The 19,309-nt window shown below is 45.3% G+C and overlaps 1 protein-coding gene across 1 annotated transcript; it reads right to left on the reverse strand.

Annotated features, from left to right (window-relative positions):
* Positions 1–688: 688 nt before the first annotated feature.
* stum (stum, mechanosensory transduction mediator homolog) lies at positions 689–13,130 on the reverse strand. The gene is made up of 3 exons (XM_076048444.1): positions 12,379–13,130; positions 3,128–3,310; positions 689–1,067 (listed from the first exon to the last, which is right to left on the reverse strand). Exons 1-3 carry the CDS (start codon positions 12,587–12,589, stop codon positions 1,033–1,035), a joined length of 429 nt encoding a protein of 142 aa, XP_075904559.1. The 5' UTR covers positions 12,590–13,130; the 3' UTR covers positions 689–1,032.
* Between the last annotated feature and the right edge of the window lie 6,179 nt (positions 13,131–19,309).

The raw sequence follows: 19,309 nt of genomic DNA on the forward strand, positions 1-19,309 counted from the left end.
TTGGCGGCAGCTATGTTAAGTTGGGAATGCGGGTTTGTTTGATTTTCCAGTTTGATATATTGACAAAGTTGGGGCGTTTCTGGTGATGAAATCTGAAATGAAGTAGTGAGGTACGCCATAGTGCTTCACAATTAATTAAGTGCAAAGAAAAAAAAAGTAGAGTACGATACTGGATATTTCGAGATCCCTGTGACACTTGATAGCACAACGAGGAGCTGACAGGAACTGGAAACAGGCATGAGTCACTTCACACAGCCCTGCAGTTTTGGCATGGCGCAAACTTCCTGTGAACCGGCAAGAGTTACGATGTGTTAACGAAGCGTTCGCTGTCGGAGGGATGTGCCGGAACTGCAAATCAGAGCTTGGTTTAACACAATTTTTTTTTAGGACACGTTTTGGAACAGGAGTCGCTGGTTTTTGCAAATGGAATATGGAAAACTGAAACGAGAACAGTTGAAAAAAACAGGGTTTTGCTCTGTAAATAAAGAGCAACTCGTTTGAGCGCACAGAGGTTTGTTAAGTCAGTTGTCTAGACAGCAAAGGCCGACGATTTCAAGTCTGGCTCAACAAAAGCCAAAAGAAATTTCAACGCATCGGCTTATGTGTTGTTTCAGGTCCATTTTTCTTTGTGGTCGGGGGTTGGGGGGATTATACACATATAGATGATATAAAGACAGAATCCCAGAATTTGAAAACTCACTGTCAAGCAACACAACAAATAAATAACTCTATTTGTCCACATTTTCTAAGAGTATCCAGTTCTAATCTGCTTCGGTCCTGCACGTCCGGCTCGTGTCCTGTTGTCAGCCAGTCAACAGGAAGCATCCGGATGTTTTCTGGACACGGCAGATTCTCTCCTCTCTAACTGGCTAGTCACCTCCGCACCCCATGCGCTCCCACTGCCAGGGGTTCTGACGGACGTCGCTGCCAGGCTTCACACAGGGTTTTTACGATATTTAATTGGAATATTTTTGTACTTTTTCTGAACCATCGTGGAGAAAAGTCAGCCAAGGATGATGAGAGCGACTCCTCTCAGACGTCCTGAGGAAGACCCTGCTCCCTGTAACCTGCGAGATGGGGATAGAGACGTGTTGAAATAAGAAGGGATGCGATCAGGAGGCACATTTCACTCTCTTAAACAAATTGCAAAAGCTGTTTATGACAGCTATTCAATCACTTTTATGCTTCAACTTCGCAACACAACACAATGTTTACGTGGTTTAACATCGTGATTATGAGCCAGTTTCCCAGTGTACATTGCCACTGCTGTTGCACAGTTTTTTTAATTTGAAAATGTTGGAAATATGGTGTTTACATGCAAACAGAAAAACCTGCTTGGAATGGCTTTTTTCTCCCTGCAATAATCAGACAGGATGTCTTTCAGCTGTTAATGCCGCCCTTCCCAGAGCTGCTGATTACCAGTCCACCTGTTCTTCACCTTGTCTAATTGTCTTCCCACACAGCTGCTTTCATTTACAAATCCATGGTTGACTTTTGACCATGCAGGGGTTTCTGTTGGCCAGGGAACCCCTGTCTGCTTTTAGAACTTCAACACTGAATTGTGCACTTCTGGCCAGTGTAATATATGTTTTATGCATGAACAATAATAGTACAATACCAGATTCTGATTACAGCGTTTTCATTTGTAGGCGCCTGCGCTGTTTAGTTATTGCAGCGAACGGTTGATTGGTTTCGCCTTTGTGTCCATTCTGAATGCCAGCGCCACACTGAGGACAAGGCTCAAAGGAAAAAAATGTTTCTTTCTTCAGACCCTATAGGGGGCCGGTTTGTTTTTCTGGTAAGTCCATGGCTGAGGCCACCAAAGTAGTGCATTTTCTCCACCCGGAGTAAAAACACATTTTTCAAAACCAAGATGTTGCTGTTAGTAAAACAGATACACCTACCATCAGAAACTTTGGTCCATATCGAAGGAGAGTGGAGAGGGGGAGAAAAGAGAGAAGGTAAACTGTTATTTATTTGGGGGGAAAGGGGTGTTTGTGCAAAATTTGGTTTGATTCTAGTCACAAAACAGGAAAAAAGGGAAAACAAGACTGCCTCTGATTCAAACCGACTCGTTACACACGGCCAGATAAACACAGCGATCCAGCAGCGGTCAGCTGGATCGACCAAATAAAGGAAGTGAGCGAAAGAAATCAAAGTCTGCTGAAACAAAACGAGTTAGAGGCTTGCGAGAGAGCGGGAGGAATAATGCGAGGAGAGGAGCGAAGACGGGGTGACATCAAACAGGAAGGATTGTTACGGCAGGAAGGAGCCGCCGGTGGAGCCAAGATAATGGCGCCATCATTAGACGGCTGGAGGACGGAGGAGAGGCGGCGGGGTTGGGCGTGGAAAAAAAAAAGAAAGAGGGAGACGAGATTGATCAGATGCAACGGCGACTCATTAGAGGGAGGGAGGAAACTGGTAACACGCCGGTTCCACTGAGCGAACTCCCAAGAGAGTCTCGCCAGCAGTCACTGAATCCTCGAATCCTAACTGATTCACGAAACGGCAGGAGCGGCCCGAACGCTCCGAGAGCCCGACCTTCGACGCTAATGGGAGGAAACAATATTTTTATTTTTTTTTATTTGTTGTCAAGCACCTTGAGTTGCATTTTTTTTTTTTTTTAAATGTAAGGTGCTATACAAATAACGGTTTATTTGATTTGATTTTAATATTTACAAAGGTGGCGGCTGCAGGAAAAAAGGATGTAGAGTTTGTAGAGCTTAAAGGAAGAAAGCAAAATAACAAAAAACCCACTAGATTGGGAGGATGTCACTTTACGACACAAAAGACCAAACACTTTCTCTGAATTGTGTCCTCGAGGCCTTTTCTGCAATTTATTTCATGACGCCCGCTGGTTGGAAGTGGGAAAAAAACGAAACGTGGAAGGTGAAGACAAAACCCTTTATTCTCTCCCATTCTGACCGAGGACCAATCGGATTTGTTTTAGCGTCAGCCGAGTCAGTTGGTAACAGCTGAAGGCGTCCCATTGGTCTCAAAAAACAACGGCTTGGCTAACTTGCCAACATGGAAAGAGGAGGAGTCAGGAAATTATACACACACACACACACACACACACATGGAACACAAACAAATAGCTGACCCCGATAAACAGAGGTGTACTGACTTGCCAGGATGACCATGTCCATCCCCCAGAAGATGCTCATGATCCAGCCCACCATGATGACGGCGGTCAGGAGCTGGATGAGGGCGGCCGCCACGTTGAGCCAGAACACGCAGCACACCCCCCGCTCCGAGATCAGGTCGTTGCGAGCCCCGCACAGCACCGCAAACGCCGAGATGAGGGTACCTGCGTGGAGGGAGGGGCAACTTCATGGTTAGCGGGCGGACAAACGCTGCACAGCTCAATGGATATTTCCAAGGAAAGGAAAGTAAGGAAAAGTAAGTTATGCTTGTTTCTAATGTTTTCAGTAAGACATTAAATCGTGAAAGAAGCATTAAGAGGCATTTAAAAGGCATTAAAAACATTGGAATGTTGTTTTTTTAAGAGATAAATTGACTATTGACTACCACCTATGGAAGGAAGCCCTTCCTTGTGTCCAGTGGCTATTTTGGCTTTAGCCGTTGTCCTAATGTTGCTGGCTCGAAAGAAAATTGGATTTTGGACACCTAGACGACAAGTAGTATTGTTAACATAGTTTTTCTTTCTTCCTTTTCTTTTCTTTATTTTTTCAATGAATTTAATTATTGTAACATTTGGATACATGTCGACCTCAGGCTTATATTAGCTAGAATTCTGAGCCTTCATCAACATAGTGGTCAAATATATATATATATATTTTTTAGTTTTCTTCTTTCAATTTGATGATTTGCATCTTTTTCATGAGGACACTTTATAATTGTGTGTGGATGCTGAATTTTGGTTTATCCTTCCTTCACTTGGATGATGGTCACATGTGCAATTTTTATTTTATTTTAATGCTCCTGATCAAACTTCATACAGACACCCTTCTTGCACAGCTCCGCACAGCTGCCATCACTATTCTCCCCTTGACGACCCTGATTTCTCACACCTGACTGTCATTGGCCCGACTCTTCATGAGCAGCTGTGTGCGCTGGCTCCCGAGTGTGCACTCTTTTAAATTGTATAGCTTAGAAAAAGAAGAAAGAAAAAAAAACTACACTATTCACCTGAATACTTGTCCAGTGTCCTGAAATGAATGCTGGGTAATGAACAACCTTGCTTGCACTTAAACTGCAAAATTCACTGACAAGCAACAACGTTTCTGCAAAAAAATATCTATTTAAAATACTTGCGAGCAAACTGAATTTTAAAGCCACATTTTGTGTCTCATCAAGGATAAACGGTCCACTGGCACTTGATACTATAACATTTGGTCGACATTTTTTGGTGAACCTTTAGAAAGATGTACGCAAGCTATGATGAGTGTGTGACACCCGCCTTGGCTTTGCCTTCATTCTCTCTGCTGGCAACAACTCTTGTCACATTAGAGGAATTCTAACGGTAGAAGCTGCAGCCAAGCAGGTGGAGGGGAGGAGGAGGAGGGAAATGAATAACAAGGCTGCACAAAACCATAAAAGGCCAAAGTCGATGCTTGGAGAACTTCTTTTTTTTCAACCTGTTTCTCCTTCTTGTGAATGAGCAAAAAGGAAAAATAAAAAAAGAAGCCCGCTCCATCTAAACCAATCTCTCCATGTACACATGAACGTTCCAGACGCAGTCAACATGTCCCATTATCAGTGATGAATCTCAATGCACGCCATAATATTTACTTTCTCATGGCTTAAACTGGCCTTATCTGAAACCATTCCAACTGCTCCGATCCTGGAACGGGCGCAAGTCCCAGAATAGCGAGCAGAATGGGAAAAAAAAGTTAAAAAAAAAAAAAAAAAAATGGGCATCATGTGGGGGAGAAGAACAAGAACGAGACAAGAGGACAAATTCACTTTCTTTCTAGACGCTGCTCGGTATTTATTCAGGGATGCGTCTCGGAAAAGAGCAGCCGTGCTAAAAGCGAGGCGGTCTGGTCCAATCGGGCCGAGGGATGTTGGGGCCACCGAGGCCACACCCACCAGCAGACGCTCCGGCTGTCGGCCTGAGCCGCCCACCTCCACGTAGGAGCCGTGATTGACGGGAAGCTGGCTCGTGGCTCCGTCTTCCGGTGAATCACGCTGGGATTCGTGCCGTCTGGCTGCTTGTAGGCACCGAGGTGACAGGAAGTGGATCCGTCAGGACTGCAACCGCAGCTTCTCCAGTTCTAATGGTTGCTGCGCTTGTTCGGGAATTGTAGAAATGTATTTTCTCACAGCATATTTGTTTATTGTTTCAGTCTGCAGGACATTCCTTGCTTACGATGTCCCACAGAATAAATAGTTCTTAGGGTTTGATTCCCAGGCCAGTGAGCCATGAAAGAAAATGGATGGAAATACTATTTGTTTATTTTTTTGAATATGGACTACTAGTCCACGTGCGGCATGATATAATCAAAATAATCATTCATGCCTAAATTTTACCTGTCTAACGGGACCATAGGAAAATGTTTTTTGGTCGTGATTTCTGGGCAGCTGCTCAAGAGTCAAAACACCCATGAACATAGTTTCTCAAATGTCACAGAAATTTCAGGTCTGTTTGCATTAGGTCGTTTAGATCAATTAAAAAAAAAAAAATTGATAACATTAATACCAATAGTGTGAACTAAGTTGGATTGATGCCAGGGTGATGGGACTGAGATTTTCCTGTCAGCTGTTCACACTTTGCTCCTCCTCCTTCTCCTCCTCCTCCCCAAGTTAAGGCAGCCTTCACACTAAATCAAACATTGATTTTCCAACCAAACGGGGGGGGGGAGGAGAGAGAGTTTTGTCCCTTTACCCCAACACAATAAAGTCGCTTTGGAATGAAAGCGCTGCAGAATGTCACGGTGGGTTTGATCTGACCAAGCGTCACGTCGGCCTTCTTCAGACTTAAAGCTCATTCCTGCGCGAGGGCACCGACCTCCTTTTGGAAGAAGTAAAGAACCGGAGCGTTAATGGCGCCGCTCGCCCACGCAGAAGATGTTCTACTACAGAGTTGTGAGTGGGAGCCAACGGAGCCGTGCATCTCCGCCGATCGCAGCGGCGCAGCAACACATTGACATTTTTTGGCGGAGCAGAAGCCTTAATTAACTGCTGGGAGTCGTGAGCACAAACGCAGATTGCCGTTGTCCTCTAACTAACCGAAAAACGTGCACCAGCGTGTGCAGAGCCGCCGCGCTCCGTGGCTTTAAACAGCCAGTTGAAGCGACAACATTGTTTATTCCCAGCATAAAAACTACTCCCATCACTTTTGCTTATAAAAGAAATTGTATCGGTAAAGGTGTCATTTGCTATTTTTTGCTTGCACTTGAAAATAATGCAAATTTCATCTTGAAAGAAGCTACGAGTTGGTGGAGCGCCATTGGCAAGGCTTTGTCATGATGAGTGCAGGCGTAATAAAAACAATAAAACAGAAAGTGGACATATTCTGCACCATCAGGGCAGGGCAAGAGAGGATAGTGCAAATAGCTTTTATGACAACAGAAAAGGACTCTTAAAGGGACACGTACGACATAACGGCCGACCACTAACAACACTGTGGCATGAATTCTGCTCAGTCAACATCAAAGTAGGACGCAACTGGTTGTTTTTTTTTTCTCCCCCGCTGTAACACCTTTTGAAGAGGCGAACCGCTAGCAGCACCTTGCAGCTAATTGGTCTTGGAAGACCAAGTTCTGAAGAAGAAAAAAAGATTGCTTCAATCTTACTGCGTGTCCTTTGATTTAAAAAAAAAAAAAAAAAAGACACACTAATAATGTAAAAAAAATAAAAAATTCACTTCCATATTTGCTCCGTAACACAGCTCTCCAATAATAAAAATTTAATGAATCCAATAAACCTCTGCGCGAGGCTAACTCGAGGATCTTGTATGTTGATCTTTTGTATGACGTGTGTGTATGTGTGAGTGTGTGCGCCTGCATGCGCGTGCGTGCGTGCCCAGACTAATGACTATAATCACGCCAAGGAACTCAACAAAGCACCCACTGGTATAGTGTGGGAGGTTAATAATGGAGTGTAAGGGTGTGAAGAAAGAAGAAGGAGAAGACGTACTGTCCACGAGGACGGGGTGAGGGCGAAAAAACACAACTCGGTGGCTTTTGTGTGCTTCAGGGGAAGCAAGTAAACATTGCCGGACGGAAAAAGTCGCTACGTTAAGTGTTGTTTTGTCAACGTGTTATAACCAGGAGTCTTATAACCCAATGAATGTCTATATCTGTAATTTCATCAGGTGCGTTCCGCTGATGGTTCATACTTTAACTGCGGAAATGCCGTTAGCCCAATGCCTTTTATTGGCATCCATCGCCAGGAAGTGATTTCCCCAGTGATACGAGCGATGATGGCAAAACGTTACTGCTTGAATAAATCTAGACTGACAGGTTAAATTGGCCGATCGTCGTCTTGTTTGAAGATTGTGTGCGTTGGCCCTGATGAGTCAACCGCACTCTGTCGGCGCTGAGTCCAATGAAGTAGCTGCGAAAAGACGAGGTGTTTCGTTCCGTGTCGATGCAATTTTGTGTTTTGATGTCGTAGTTGCCGTTGTTTGTTTTCTTTTAATACACACTGCATCACATACTAGTACCAGTATTTTATTTTCCAAACTGTAGTTTATATGAGCCCAGCATATCCGTAAATGCACTGCAGCCCGACTTGCATGCCAAAAGGCCTTGCAAGGTAGGTGACAGTCGTCCAGTCCGACGCAAGATGAGGAGACAAAATGCCACAACTTGGCACCTTTTGTCAGCCTTGTTAGGAAGGTCCAAAAGGTCTAAAACTTAACATTTTACCGGAAGTCTGTAAACAGAGGGCTAAATATGCTTAATTCAGTAGATCAATAGTGTTAAGTGGATTACACTGAAAATCATCCAAAGACACTTCACATGTACAAGAAAAAGCTCGGTACCAATAATATCGGAATCATGTAGGTCATAACTAAATGGATTTCACGTGTTGGGCCATCTGTCATCGTCGTCCGATGCTGACCTTCGTTGATGGGACATGTTTTTCACTCTGCTCTGTGGATTGTGGGTCGGAGCGTGAGGGCCAGAATGCTGCCACCCATGGGATGGCACTTAGCAGAATGTCCGTGTATTTATCTGGGGCATTCTAAATATTGTCCCTTGCACATTAAATATAACCTCCGATGTCAACCGGATCGCTCAGATTTCCAATCTGCGATTTTGCTCTCCTCTTTTGCCTACATGCAACAGTAAATGTTTTCAGTTAGTTTGAAATTTTCATCACCAATCAACTTCCACTATAGATACAGGGGGAAAGTCCATTAGTCCGACCTCCCATTACGGCAGTGTTTCTCAAAGTGGGTGGCCCCTGGGGGTCGCAGAGTCACGTCTGGGGGGGCGCGAAACACCGGGCGGGGGGGAGACGAGGCGCCCAGGGGAACTCATGTTTTCACCGCAGAACCTTTTCCACGTCGGAACAATTAACAAAAAGTGTTCAGTAGGTTGTAGCTAAGAAAAACGCTGCTCAGGTACACAGGATGGACAAATATTCAAAAAGAAGAATTCAGGAGTCCGGCGGTGGCCAGTGTTCTTTGTTGTTGGCCACTTTTGAACATTTTTCTTCCTCCAAGGTGGGGCGTGACCGAGAAAGTTTGATAACCACTGCCCCTAATGCCATGCAAGTCTATGGGGTCAAAAGTCAACTTTGTCCTAGAGACATGGGGCCACTTGCAGGTTCATCGGGATCCCTCAAGACACAGCCACAGCCCCAAATTTGGCGTGCGGTCATGAAACCTTTTCTTCCTCCAAGGTGGGGCGTGACAGAGAAAGTTTGAGAACCACTGCATTACGGTTAGAGTTACAGTTAGGGTTAAGGGAGGTCGGAACAACGGGCAATTTATCAGACTCATGGGAAGTCGGACCAATGCCATACTCCCGGGTACAGAGGGGGGGGGGGGAAGTACAAGAGAGGTTTAGGTTAGGGAGAATTGACTTCTAAAAGCTGCTGTGTGAATAAGAATATGCACTGTTCGACCAATCACAGTCCAAATTATAGTTCTGTGTGTCATACCAACAAGTGCCTTGCAACAATTTTTTATGTGACATTTAACCCATATCAAGAAAATGAATAAAATAAAATAAATAAAGAAGCAAGTTGTGTCATCAACAAATAGAATCAAACATGCAAAACGCTTGCACCTTGGGAGGCATTGTATTTATGAAAGGTGCTGTCCATATAGGGTTTGATTGATTGAGAAAAACAAAAACAAAGTGTGGTGCTACGACAGCGTCTCCAACATCACATGCCGCCAATCTCGCTCGCCAGAGGCCTCGGCCCACTCGCGCCGAGGACGATGTCACGTATGTTTACTCTGCTTCCCTCCATCAACCTGATTTCTAACGGTCCTGCAGCGAAGAGCATAACACAACCTGGGCGCTTCGCCGTCTCCGTGAAGGGGGAACATGCGACGCTGCAAACAAACTGGCAGCTGTTTAAACGGGGCTTCAGCTGCACTCAGTATTTTTAACTCTGTCCGTAATAGCTCGCGGGCTGGTGGCGGGGGAAGAAATGTATGGTTCAGGACACGTCACGTCAGATCAACGTTAACGTTTGCAGACGGGCTGATCTGTCTGCAGATCGTCCCGCAGAATGAAAAACTGGTTGCGCACATCAGCAGAAAAAAGATCACTTCAGGGACACGAAGGGGGACATTTGGGTTTACTCGTACGGGTGGGAGTATTTGGCAGCATTAACTGCAGGAAACCACAAGGAAATATCGCAACAAAAGTGGCTTCTTTTTAAATCCAAAAGGCTTTGAAAACATGGGTGCAAAGTTAGGTTATGCCTGTGTTGCAAATGCTCGAAGGACAGCCGAGGAGCAGTGGAGCTATTTATGGCATTTTAAAGGTCCCATACTATTTTTCTTTTTAAGTATTTTCTATTTTTGACACTCGAGACAACCGTTCATGATGAATTATGGTCTAAAACTCTGTTGACCTCTGGAAAATAGTGGTTAGCCCTCTATTTACAGTCTCCTGTTTCAGCTTCATGCTGAAACTACTGATCCTTCCACGAACAAAAACACGGTGGTTCTTACACACGTTTTTGTGCAACAATTACGGACTTCCATTCATGAAACAGTAAATACTGTTTATTTATTTATTTTTGTGAAAATTGACTATGAGTCCAACAATTCACTCCAAGATTTAACCAATCTAGCATGACCTTAGGGAAATAATTATTTGTGGGGGCATGTGATTTCATTTTTCATAACTTGGGTCCTTCAGTAAGTCTGAATTTCAGATTGGATATGGGTCTGTCGTGCCCTCAATTTGTCTGGTTCTCATGCACACTGTCGAACGATGATCAGCTCACTTCCACCTCGTGTTGCAGCCGCAGACTCGCGCGGATCCCACGACACCCACCAAGCGTCGCCTTGTTATTCACACACCTGTGTGCTGTTAACCGCAGGTGTTCTGCCGCAATTCTGGGCCGAATTTAACGAAACCCATTTAGGATTCTATGTTGTTATCTGTCGTGTGTGTGTGCGCGCCTTTGCTGCTGGCGACATGTGTGCGGCGCGCGCACGCGTGTGTGTGTGTGTGTCTCCTGCACATACACTCACATATGTGCTTTGTGTTGATTTCAGTTGGCGTTGCCATGGTAACTAGCCGCAGCTTTTCAATGAAATGTCAAAGCATTCAATCCGACACGCACACACACTCAGACACCCGCACACGAACGAACACACACACACACACACACACACACACATGCTCACACACGCAGGTGTTGCAGTGATGCCTTTCAGACATGGGGTGGACAAATTAAGAGGTAACACCATGTCCAGGCTAAAAAAAAAAAAGAGGTGGGAGACAGTCAGTCATATGGGTCATTTTCTGACCTTGGATCCTCCATCGGCCCAATTTGAGGAGAAGAAATGCTGAAGGAACTGAGGGGATGAAAAGGCTTTTTGAATTTGATTCAAGCTGATTTAGTATTCATTATATCCAGAGCCACAGAGGAGGAAACTGAATACGGAAAGAATGCACATGACAAAAAATATATACTTGCATATACTTTTAACAAATAACCACCAGATTTATTGTTTTGCTTTTTCATATTTTTTCATATTTGTTTTTTTTTTTTCATTCAATTGGTGGAAATTACATAGACTCTGCACTGAATTCATCCCGCCGCAAGATAATCTTGACGCTGACAGCTTTATTAGGCGCACCTGTTGACAAGTTGCCGATGCCGACATTTAATCATCAGCCAATCACATGGCAGCAGCTAAGCACACTGAGACAGGTGCTTCTCCTTTCAGCCTGTGAACGGAACGGCAGCGCAAAACGCTGCTGAGCCCTTGAACGCCTCTGAGGTTTGCAGAGCGAATGAGAAAAATACTCAGTGAGCCGAGAGGCACTTCTCCGGCAGGAAATGCAAAAGGTCAGAGAGGAAGAATAGCCAGAGTGGCTCGAGATGACAGGAGGAGCTCGAGTCATCTCGACCCCACTCATTAGAGGCGGGGAGCCGCGCAGCCTTGAAGCAGCCGACAAAACACAATGGACTCAGCCTCCTGTTGGTTCACTACTGATGCTACAGGTCGCATCTGGTCGCCAGAAACCAACAAAGGACCAGGTTGGACGAGTTGTTTGAGCGGTTGTTTCAAGGTCAGGACGACGTGGTGACGTGGGTTCACCTTTTTAGCAACCCGAGGCAGAGATGTTGGCAGCCGGGCCTGGAGGCCAACGCTATGGAGTTACACATGCCTCTCTTTTCCCTGAAGACTCTCTCAGAATAAAGTGTTGCAGGCCACAGGGCCGTTGTTGTTGCTCCTGCCTGTGATGTTCGGTCGGGATGTCATAAATTTTGCAGGAGAAGTTGGTGCTATTTTGTTTTGTATTGTTTTTTTTTTGTTATTCTTAGCATTAGCAATCAAGAATCAGAATTCATTAAAGACACTCAAGATCAGCTGCCAATCACTTTGACCTCGGTATTGTCAGCAATTCACCCCTTCTGTGTCACAGCCTAGACTCTGGGCTTTCAAAATAAAAGCACAAGAACAATGTAAAAATGACATCCAACGTCTCTCTACTGTGTTCATTTATATGCATATTATGTTCTATTTTTGGAATATTTCCCCTTTTTTTTAAGTTATGTTTGTCATTGGTGTGTGCATAGTGGCCACAGGGCTGTGAACTCTCAACTCCTGCATGGCTCTTCAGTTTTCATCACCGCTCTGAAATTGCTCCTGACATTCATACACACACACTCACCGCCTCGGGTCCCTAAGCCTACTGTTTACTTGAGTTGTTGGACTTCACTGGAGGAGAGCAATAAAGCAGAGTGTGATCTCCGACTTACCCAGCCCTGGTATGAAGGTGTTGAGAAACAGACAGATGACGGCCAGCGGGAAAGGCATGGTGGGTATGGCGGCTCTCAGGGGTCCCTTCTTCTCCCTGACTTCCACCACGACTCCTCCCCCGCCTCCTATCGCGGCCCCGGACATGGCTTTGGCACCCAGACTGTCTCGGGTGACACGACCCTGCTCCGCTGCTCCGTCTTTTTGAGCCATCTCTCTTTTTGTCTCTTCTCACCGTGTCTGCTTTGTGTCTCTTTGTTGTCAACAGTTGGCCAGAACAGTTGCAACTGAACCGAATGTTGATGTGGAAAAAGTGGCAGAAATATCCGGAATGTCAGAAAATAATTTGTGATGAATCAACTTAAAGAGCCTGCAGACGCAGTAAAATCCTGTGGATAAATCTTCTTCTTTTACGGCAAGTGTGTTGCGATGAGTTTGGTCTTCCTGTGGAGAAATAGTTTCTTTTTTTAAGGAACCGACAAAGAATTCCCAAAGATTCTTTAAACTTTTTGAATTCCAACAAAAAGCAAACAAACAAACAAATTTCCTCAGCTTGAAGCGTATCTCTGTTTAAAACCCCAAGTCCTCGGGCATCTTCAGAGGTCAGCAGCGTTTTCCGTGTCTTCCAAGGTCCGAACGGGCTCTTCAGCAACGCTCCCCCTCAAAAGAATCCCGGGCCAGCTCTGCTCATTACTGTCCTCTAATGTCACTCTGTTGCCCGTTCGGCTCCTCTCCAGTCTGATCCACACACACCTCCCCGCACCAAGAACACACAGCAAAGACCCCTGATGTTCATCTCCTACTCCCTCCCTCCCTCCCTCACTCACACTCTGCTTCTGCTCCTCATCCTCTCCCTGCTTTTAAAGGAACAGTGCACCAATCTCCCGCTCCGGCTGTAAAGGAAACACATGGAATGAAACCTGAGCGATTCAAAAGTTTGCAACTGCCAGTTCTGCAATATTTTATTGAGCTTTTTAAGGAGATGTGTCCTTGTGAAAACATCCTGTCAGCTGAAGTTTGCACTCGTGTTGGACTTAAGACAAAGGATTCGGATGAAAGAAAGAAATTACTATTGGTTGCCAGTTGCTAGGCTTTATTATTTACACAAAGTTCCCTGTTAGGCTAAGCATATTTAGCCTATAAATATTTTTTATAAATATTTTTTATTTATACTTGTTTCTTTTAATCAATATAATCCCCGTTCTTTTCTTTCACATTGTTGCTGTAATTATGCAAATTTCCCCAATGTGGGATTAATAAAGTCTTCTTCTTCTTCTTCTTCTTCTTCTTCTTCTTCTTCAAAAAGCAGGTTCACATACCAAACTGCACTGCCACGTATCCACAGACCTCCAGTAGACTGTAGTAGATTTACATTAACATTGAGCCCTCTGTTTATAGCCTCCTGTCAAAGTGGTCAATGTTAAAACTGAGGCTCTGTTGGACCTTTCACATGTTTGGAGGGAGACAAAACCATAACAGCTGCAAAATCCTGCAGAATGGAATCAACACCATCACTGACTCAACAGAGTCACCAGATCCCTTTATGACATCACACAGGGATGATTTCTAGAACAGAGTGTTTGAGCACACTAAGCAGATCAGAAAGGAGAAGGAGATGGGGGGGACAGAACAGGGAGGAGAGAGTAAATGTGGGATTAGAGCAGATCAAAACGAGTGGAGGGCAGCCAGGACAGTGGTTGGTTTCGAGAGGTCCAGTGTCAATATCTCAGCAATTATTCATGCAGCTCCCTGAAGATGCTGAATGACTGTGTGTGTGTCCCCGTCAGCATCAACGGCCCAAACCTGAACTCCTCTTCCGAGCCTCGTTGTGCTTCTGGTCCTCAGCGCCTCTACTACAGTCTAAAAACTAAGCAAAACCTTGAAATAAATCCCTCTGTCTCAGAATCATCTCCATCCCGATCCCACTCTCATCTCCATGCCGTCTCCAGGCAACCCGGGAAGCCGTGGGTAATTACACGTGAGATATTGATCGCCGCGTTTTTTCGGATCCTGCTCTGTCCCATTGTCCTCCCTCCCTTTCTCGCCTAATCTATCCGTCCTTCTAAAAAAATTTACTCCCAGTTCCACTTTCCTCTAATCGTCTGTGAATGCCGCACGTGAAGCCAGAAAAGCCCTTTTTCCACTTTCACATTTCGGCTCAGAGCAGCAGTTGTGTGCCTTCCGTTGTCGCTCACGGCAGGACTTTGGAAAACGTGGACCTCCTGAGTTCAGTCGTCGGTCGTTAGAGCGCCACAGCCGCGGCTGAGCCGTGCGTGGTATCGGAGATGCTTATCGCCATGGCAACGTGACGGGGGGTAAAAAAAAAAAAAAGTTGTCCAGCAGATGTCTGAAAGTGATTTGTTTCACTAGTGACTCAAAGACATTGGTAGCGACGATTAACCAGCGTGAGGCAGGTGATCTGATTCCCCCTGCTGTGCAAAGTGGTGAGAGAGGGTACATTTGTGTGTGTGTGTGTGTGTGTGTGTGTGTGTGTGTGTGTGTGTGTGTGTGTGTGTGTGTGTGTGTGTGTCAGAGGGAGAGAAGCAATTGGCATGCACTTTTCTTGCACGCTGAACTCTGCAAACACTTTAAGCGTCTGTCTGTCATGTCTGCCAGATTACTTGGGCTCGCACTCATGTGCGTGTGCGCGTGCACGCGCGAACACATCAAGGCGTGGAGGCTGGGGAGTGAGTGAGTGAGTGAGGGTCGGAGGGAGGGAGCCAGTGTGCGCTCTGCGCCGCCGCCATCTGTCAGGAAAAGCTGACATCATGTGCGGCTTATTTATACATCGAAAGTGTGTTCACATGTGTTTGTGTTGTGTGTCAGTGTGTGATTGCAACCCCCCCAGCAGAGCGGATCGTCACACACTCGATGTCCTTTGACAGCACATATGACCCCCCCTGAACCTGCAAGTGATAAAAAAAAAAAAATTATACAAATTTATTTAAAGGCCCTTTGTGAGAGATTTAGCAGCCTCTGGTGGTGACATAGCACATTGCAAACAAATGAATATCTCTCCGACCAGTTAACGCCAGCAGAACTCTTAAAACGTTTGCATTTCACGTGTTCATCTTCTGTAAGCGTAATCTTGTCACATGAGTGAGTGGCTCCAGTCATCTCGCTGCAGTGGCAGGAGCTCTGTTATGGCAACGTAGCTTCAGAGAGGGCGACACTTCAGCATCACGACCTCATGCTTTCCTCTTTCTTCTTCATTGGTATGCAAATCAATGCAGCAAGGCCCTGTAAAAATACAGCAATTAAATCTTCTGACGGCTGTCTGGTGGCGCCGAAAGGTGGAAGTTTGAAATCGAGTCGGTGAAGAATTACTTCCCAGGGTCTTCTTTTGCATGAGTAGTTCCAAGGAGGAGGGGGAAAAGAAGATAAAGATTGGTGAGGATGTGACACTTAACTCCACAGCCTACAAATGTCATAGCGTTCTAACAAACCTGGAAAAGACCTTGTAAAATGAACTCGTGAAAAAGAGTGAGGAGTGACATCTGGTGGTCATGATTGCACACCAACAAGCTCGAGCACTTCAAGTGTCATTTCATTAAATGAAAATGATAATAGTCATTTTGATTATCTCCGGAAAACCATAATTATCGCTTGTACTTGATTAATAATCCTGTCTGTGTGCATTTAAAAACCTGTTAATCAAGGCGGCTACACAGAGACAATGTGTGCGTATGTGTGCCTGACTAAGAAAAGACACTTTGATAATTCGAACCACAAAAAAGTTCTAACTTTTATTAATCAAACTCAATATTAAAAAAAAACAAGAGAAGCGTTCGTAAATAAAAAAAAACATTCTGTACCAGTAAGTGACCACTAGGGGGCAGCAGAGTATTAAAGGGGAAATACGTGATTGTAGGGGCAATCTGCTTTGACTTCTTTCATTACTTGTTTATTCAAAATTATGCTAATCAAAACGCCGTAACATTTAAACAGCTGCTAGCACGAGCACTGATGAATCAATCACGTGAGAACTGATTTCACCCGAGTGCCTGAGTGCAGGATGAAGAAACTTTTTTTTTCTAATCAAAAGATGAGAGACGGTGAGTGTAAACAAGACCCTTCAGACCGACCTGCTAGTTCCAGAAATACCCTCGGGCGATTGTTACCATAATGAACACATGTACATTTAGCATGTGAGGTTTTCGTGAGTGCATCCTGTCGAGCCAACACACAACCCGACCCCTCCCTCTCCGAGCATCCTCCCTCCTCTCATCCTGGCCCTTGACCGGTTCACGCTGCAGATGCTCATCCATCAAGCGCTACAGAAATTGCCTCCATCGCTCCGTTATCGACAGAATAACCACCACCCTGCTTCCCGGAAACATGCTCATCCTTCACAATAAGAAGTTTAGGATATGTAAGGGGGGGAGACAAAAAAAAACTTGGCAAAAGCAGGCAAATAGGGGGATGGCGGTGGATAATGCGGGATCAGAGGCTGATGTAGGATGTACATTCTGATTTATGGAATGGTTGTGGAATAATTTAATTCCACCATCAGTCCATATGCCATGCAAGTCTATGGGGTGAAAAGTCAACTTTGTCCTAGAGACATGGGACCACTTGCAGGTTCATCGGGATCCCTCAAGACACAGCCACGTCAAATTTGGGGCTTCTAGCCCATGAGGAAGCCCGAAACCCTAACCCTAATTCCAGCAGTAACCCTAACCCTAACCCTAACCCTAATTCCAGCCTTATCTCTAACCCTAATGCCATGAAAGTCTATGGGGTGAAAAGTCAACTTTGCCCTAGAGACATGGGACCACTTGCAGGTTCATCGGGATCCCTCAACATACAGCCACGTCACATTTGAGGCTTCTAGCCCCATTTCTTCCTCCAAGGTGGGACGTGACAGAGAAAGTTTGAGAACCATGATATAGACTATAGAAGAAGCAGTAGGAGTATGATAAACAACAGGTTTAATGTGAATCATCACAATGAGTCATTGTATAAGTCCCATGGATTTTTAAATCCAAGATCAAATGAAGCAGCCATGTTATTAATCATCCTTAAAAAAAAAAAACCTCTAAATCGTCCATTGGTGTGTATGTGAGTGCGAATGGTACTTTGTCTCGATGTGGCCCTGCGATGAACTGGCAACTTGTTCAGGGAGTCACCCTGCCTTCGCCCCTATGACAGCCCAGAGAGGCTCCCGAGCAGACCCCCATGACCCTGGGTCAAGGGGGGTCGCGGGGGAAAGAAGTGGGTATTGAAAACTAATGGATGGGTATTATTATTCTTCCAGGAACAAAGGGCACCTCAAACAGCTCTCTATTCTCATGGCTGTGATTAATGGTTTTAGGCAAGCTGCCCCTACAAAAAGCCTCACCATGTACAATAATAACTTTCATAAGATTAACTGTCCGGAATAAATCCACTCCACCGTCTATAGCCCCAGTCCGCCTGGTGCCTGTTCTCCCTGAAATCCTGATAACATTATCGCATAGAATTCCTTATTCTGACAACTGTTACATAACGGGGGGCTGGGGGGGGTGAAGAGACGTCTTGTACATGCGCACGGCTGCTGTCACGAAGGCCCACGTGAAGGAAAATCAGCTGTGATGCCAGAAATACATGAGAGGGCAAAAAAATATATATGGGACTGTACAATCGCGTGATATGTTGTCTAATCAGTCGGTGCAACCAGAAATGTTGTTTTTCCTCCTTCAGTGATTTGTGTGTGTGTGTGTGTGTGTGTGCGCGCGCGCACCTCGGTGACTTGACAAACATGAGGTTTTACCTTCGAGATGTTTCCTGGCTCCGCTTGACTGATGCCTGTGATTCTGCTTGGTCTCAGTTGTCGGCAGGATGATTGACTCGAGAGGTACGCGTGCGCTTGTTTGTGCTTTTATTTTTCGCGTGCCGTTGTTTTTAAAACAGGATGTTGACCTCGTCCCTGGCCCCTGTTTAAGTCAGGAAGGGCTTCGGAGGGGGGCGTGGGACACTTGGCGGTTACTGTTTTTAACGTGCATGTGCACGGACACACACACACACAGTGTTGCGGACACACAAGTGCGCTGCAGCGATATGGAGTGCACGTGCAGGAAACAAGCGCAGCAGACACGGCTGACCTGACACCAGTTCGATGGCATGTTGAATGTCACTCATTGTCTTCAATTGTACAAGTTGGGGAGAGTGTGCGACCTCAGGCAGGATCAAGAACTCACTCACACTCAAGACAAAATTGATTCATTTCAATGGATGTTTAATGGTAAAAGTTGTGGAAAAAAACAAAAAAAAATTTACTGTCCCTTTGTGACGTCACAAAGACTGCTGACACCTCAGTGATACCTGAGACACAGAAAATACTCAAAACCTTCTTTTCCAAACATGTGGAAGGTCTTTTTTTAGGGCTGGAAAAAGACAGCAGGAGGCTGTAAACAGAGGGCTAATTCGACGTTTTCTGTCTTTCTTTGGGATTTCTCAGGAACTTGAGGTAGATCCATTCCAGTCTGAGCTCAAACATAAAAATCTGAAAGTGCAGCTGTGTTCTCACTGCTGAGGCCGAAGGCCCCAGTTGGGACAAGAAGTGGAAGAAATCAACCTTCTCCTTCGTACTGAGGTGAATATTTCCGTCCCTCCCCAATCCGGATTTATTTTTGCATTCGTACTAGTTTGCTTGGCGTGTCCTGCTCCTGCTGCCGCTGCCGCACACTTTGCCACCACTCAGTCAAAGGCAATTATCACCCTGGTGTCAGTGCTCCGCTGACCCTGTGACCACCCCACCCTCAAACATGCAAACATGTGGTGAGTTGTTATTCGGACGAGGCGCAGGCAGATTCCCAGCCTCTGTGGAGAAACAGAACTGATTGGTCGACAAAAAACTTTGCTCTTTAGCAGAGAGTTTAAAGAGATAGCGTCAAAAGTTCCAGTTGTTTAATTTCTTCCTGGTTCCCGACTTCCTTGACGTGACTCATCTTG

Source organism: Nelusetta ayraudi, unplaced genomic scaffold (genome assembly GCF_046127955.1).
Source record: "Nelusetta ayraudi isolate G7.1 ecotype Tasmania unplaced genomic scaffold, CSIRO-AGI_Nayr_v1 ptg000100l, whole genome shotgun sequence".
Lineage (NCBI taxonomy): Eukaryota > Metazoa > Chordata > Actinopteri > Tetraodontiformes > Monacanthidae > Nelusetta > Nelusetta ayraudi.

Bases quoted from the DNA above. Each gene is read 5' to 3' on its own strand.
- stum (XM_076048444.1), bottom strand. From the start codon at position 12,589: ATGGCTCAAAAAGACGGAGCAGCGGAGCAGGGTCGTGTCACCCGAGAC. The intron at 3,311-12,378 runs GTAAGTCGGAGA...CCCTCCACGCAG, and splicing joins CACCTTCATACCAGGGCTGG to GTACCCTCATCTCGGCGTTT. The intron at 1,068-3,127 runs GTCAGTACACCT...CCCATCTCGCAG, and splicing joins GGACATGGTCATCCTGGCAA to GTTACAGGGAGCAGGGTCTT.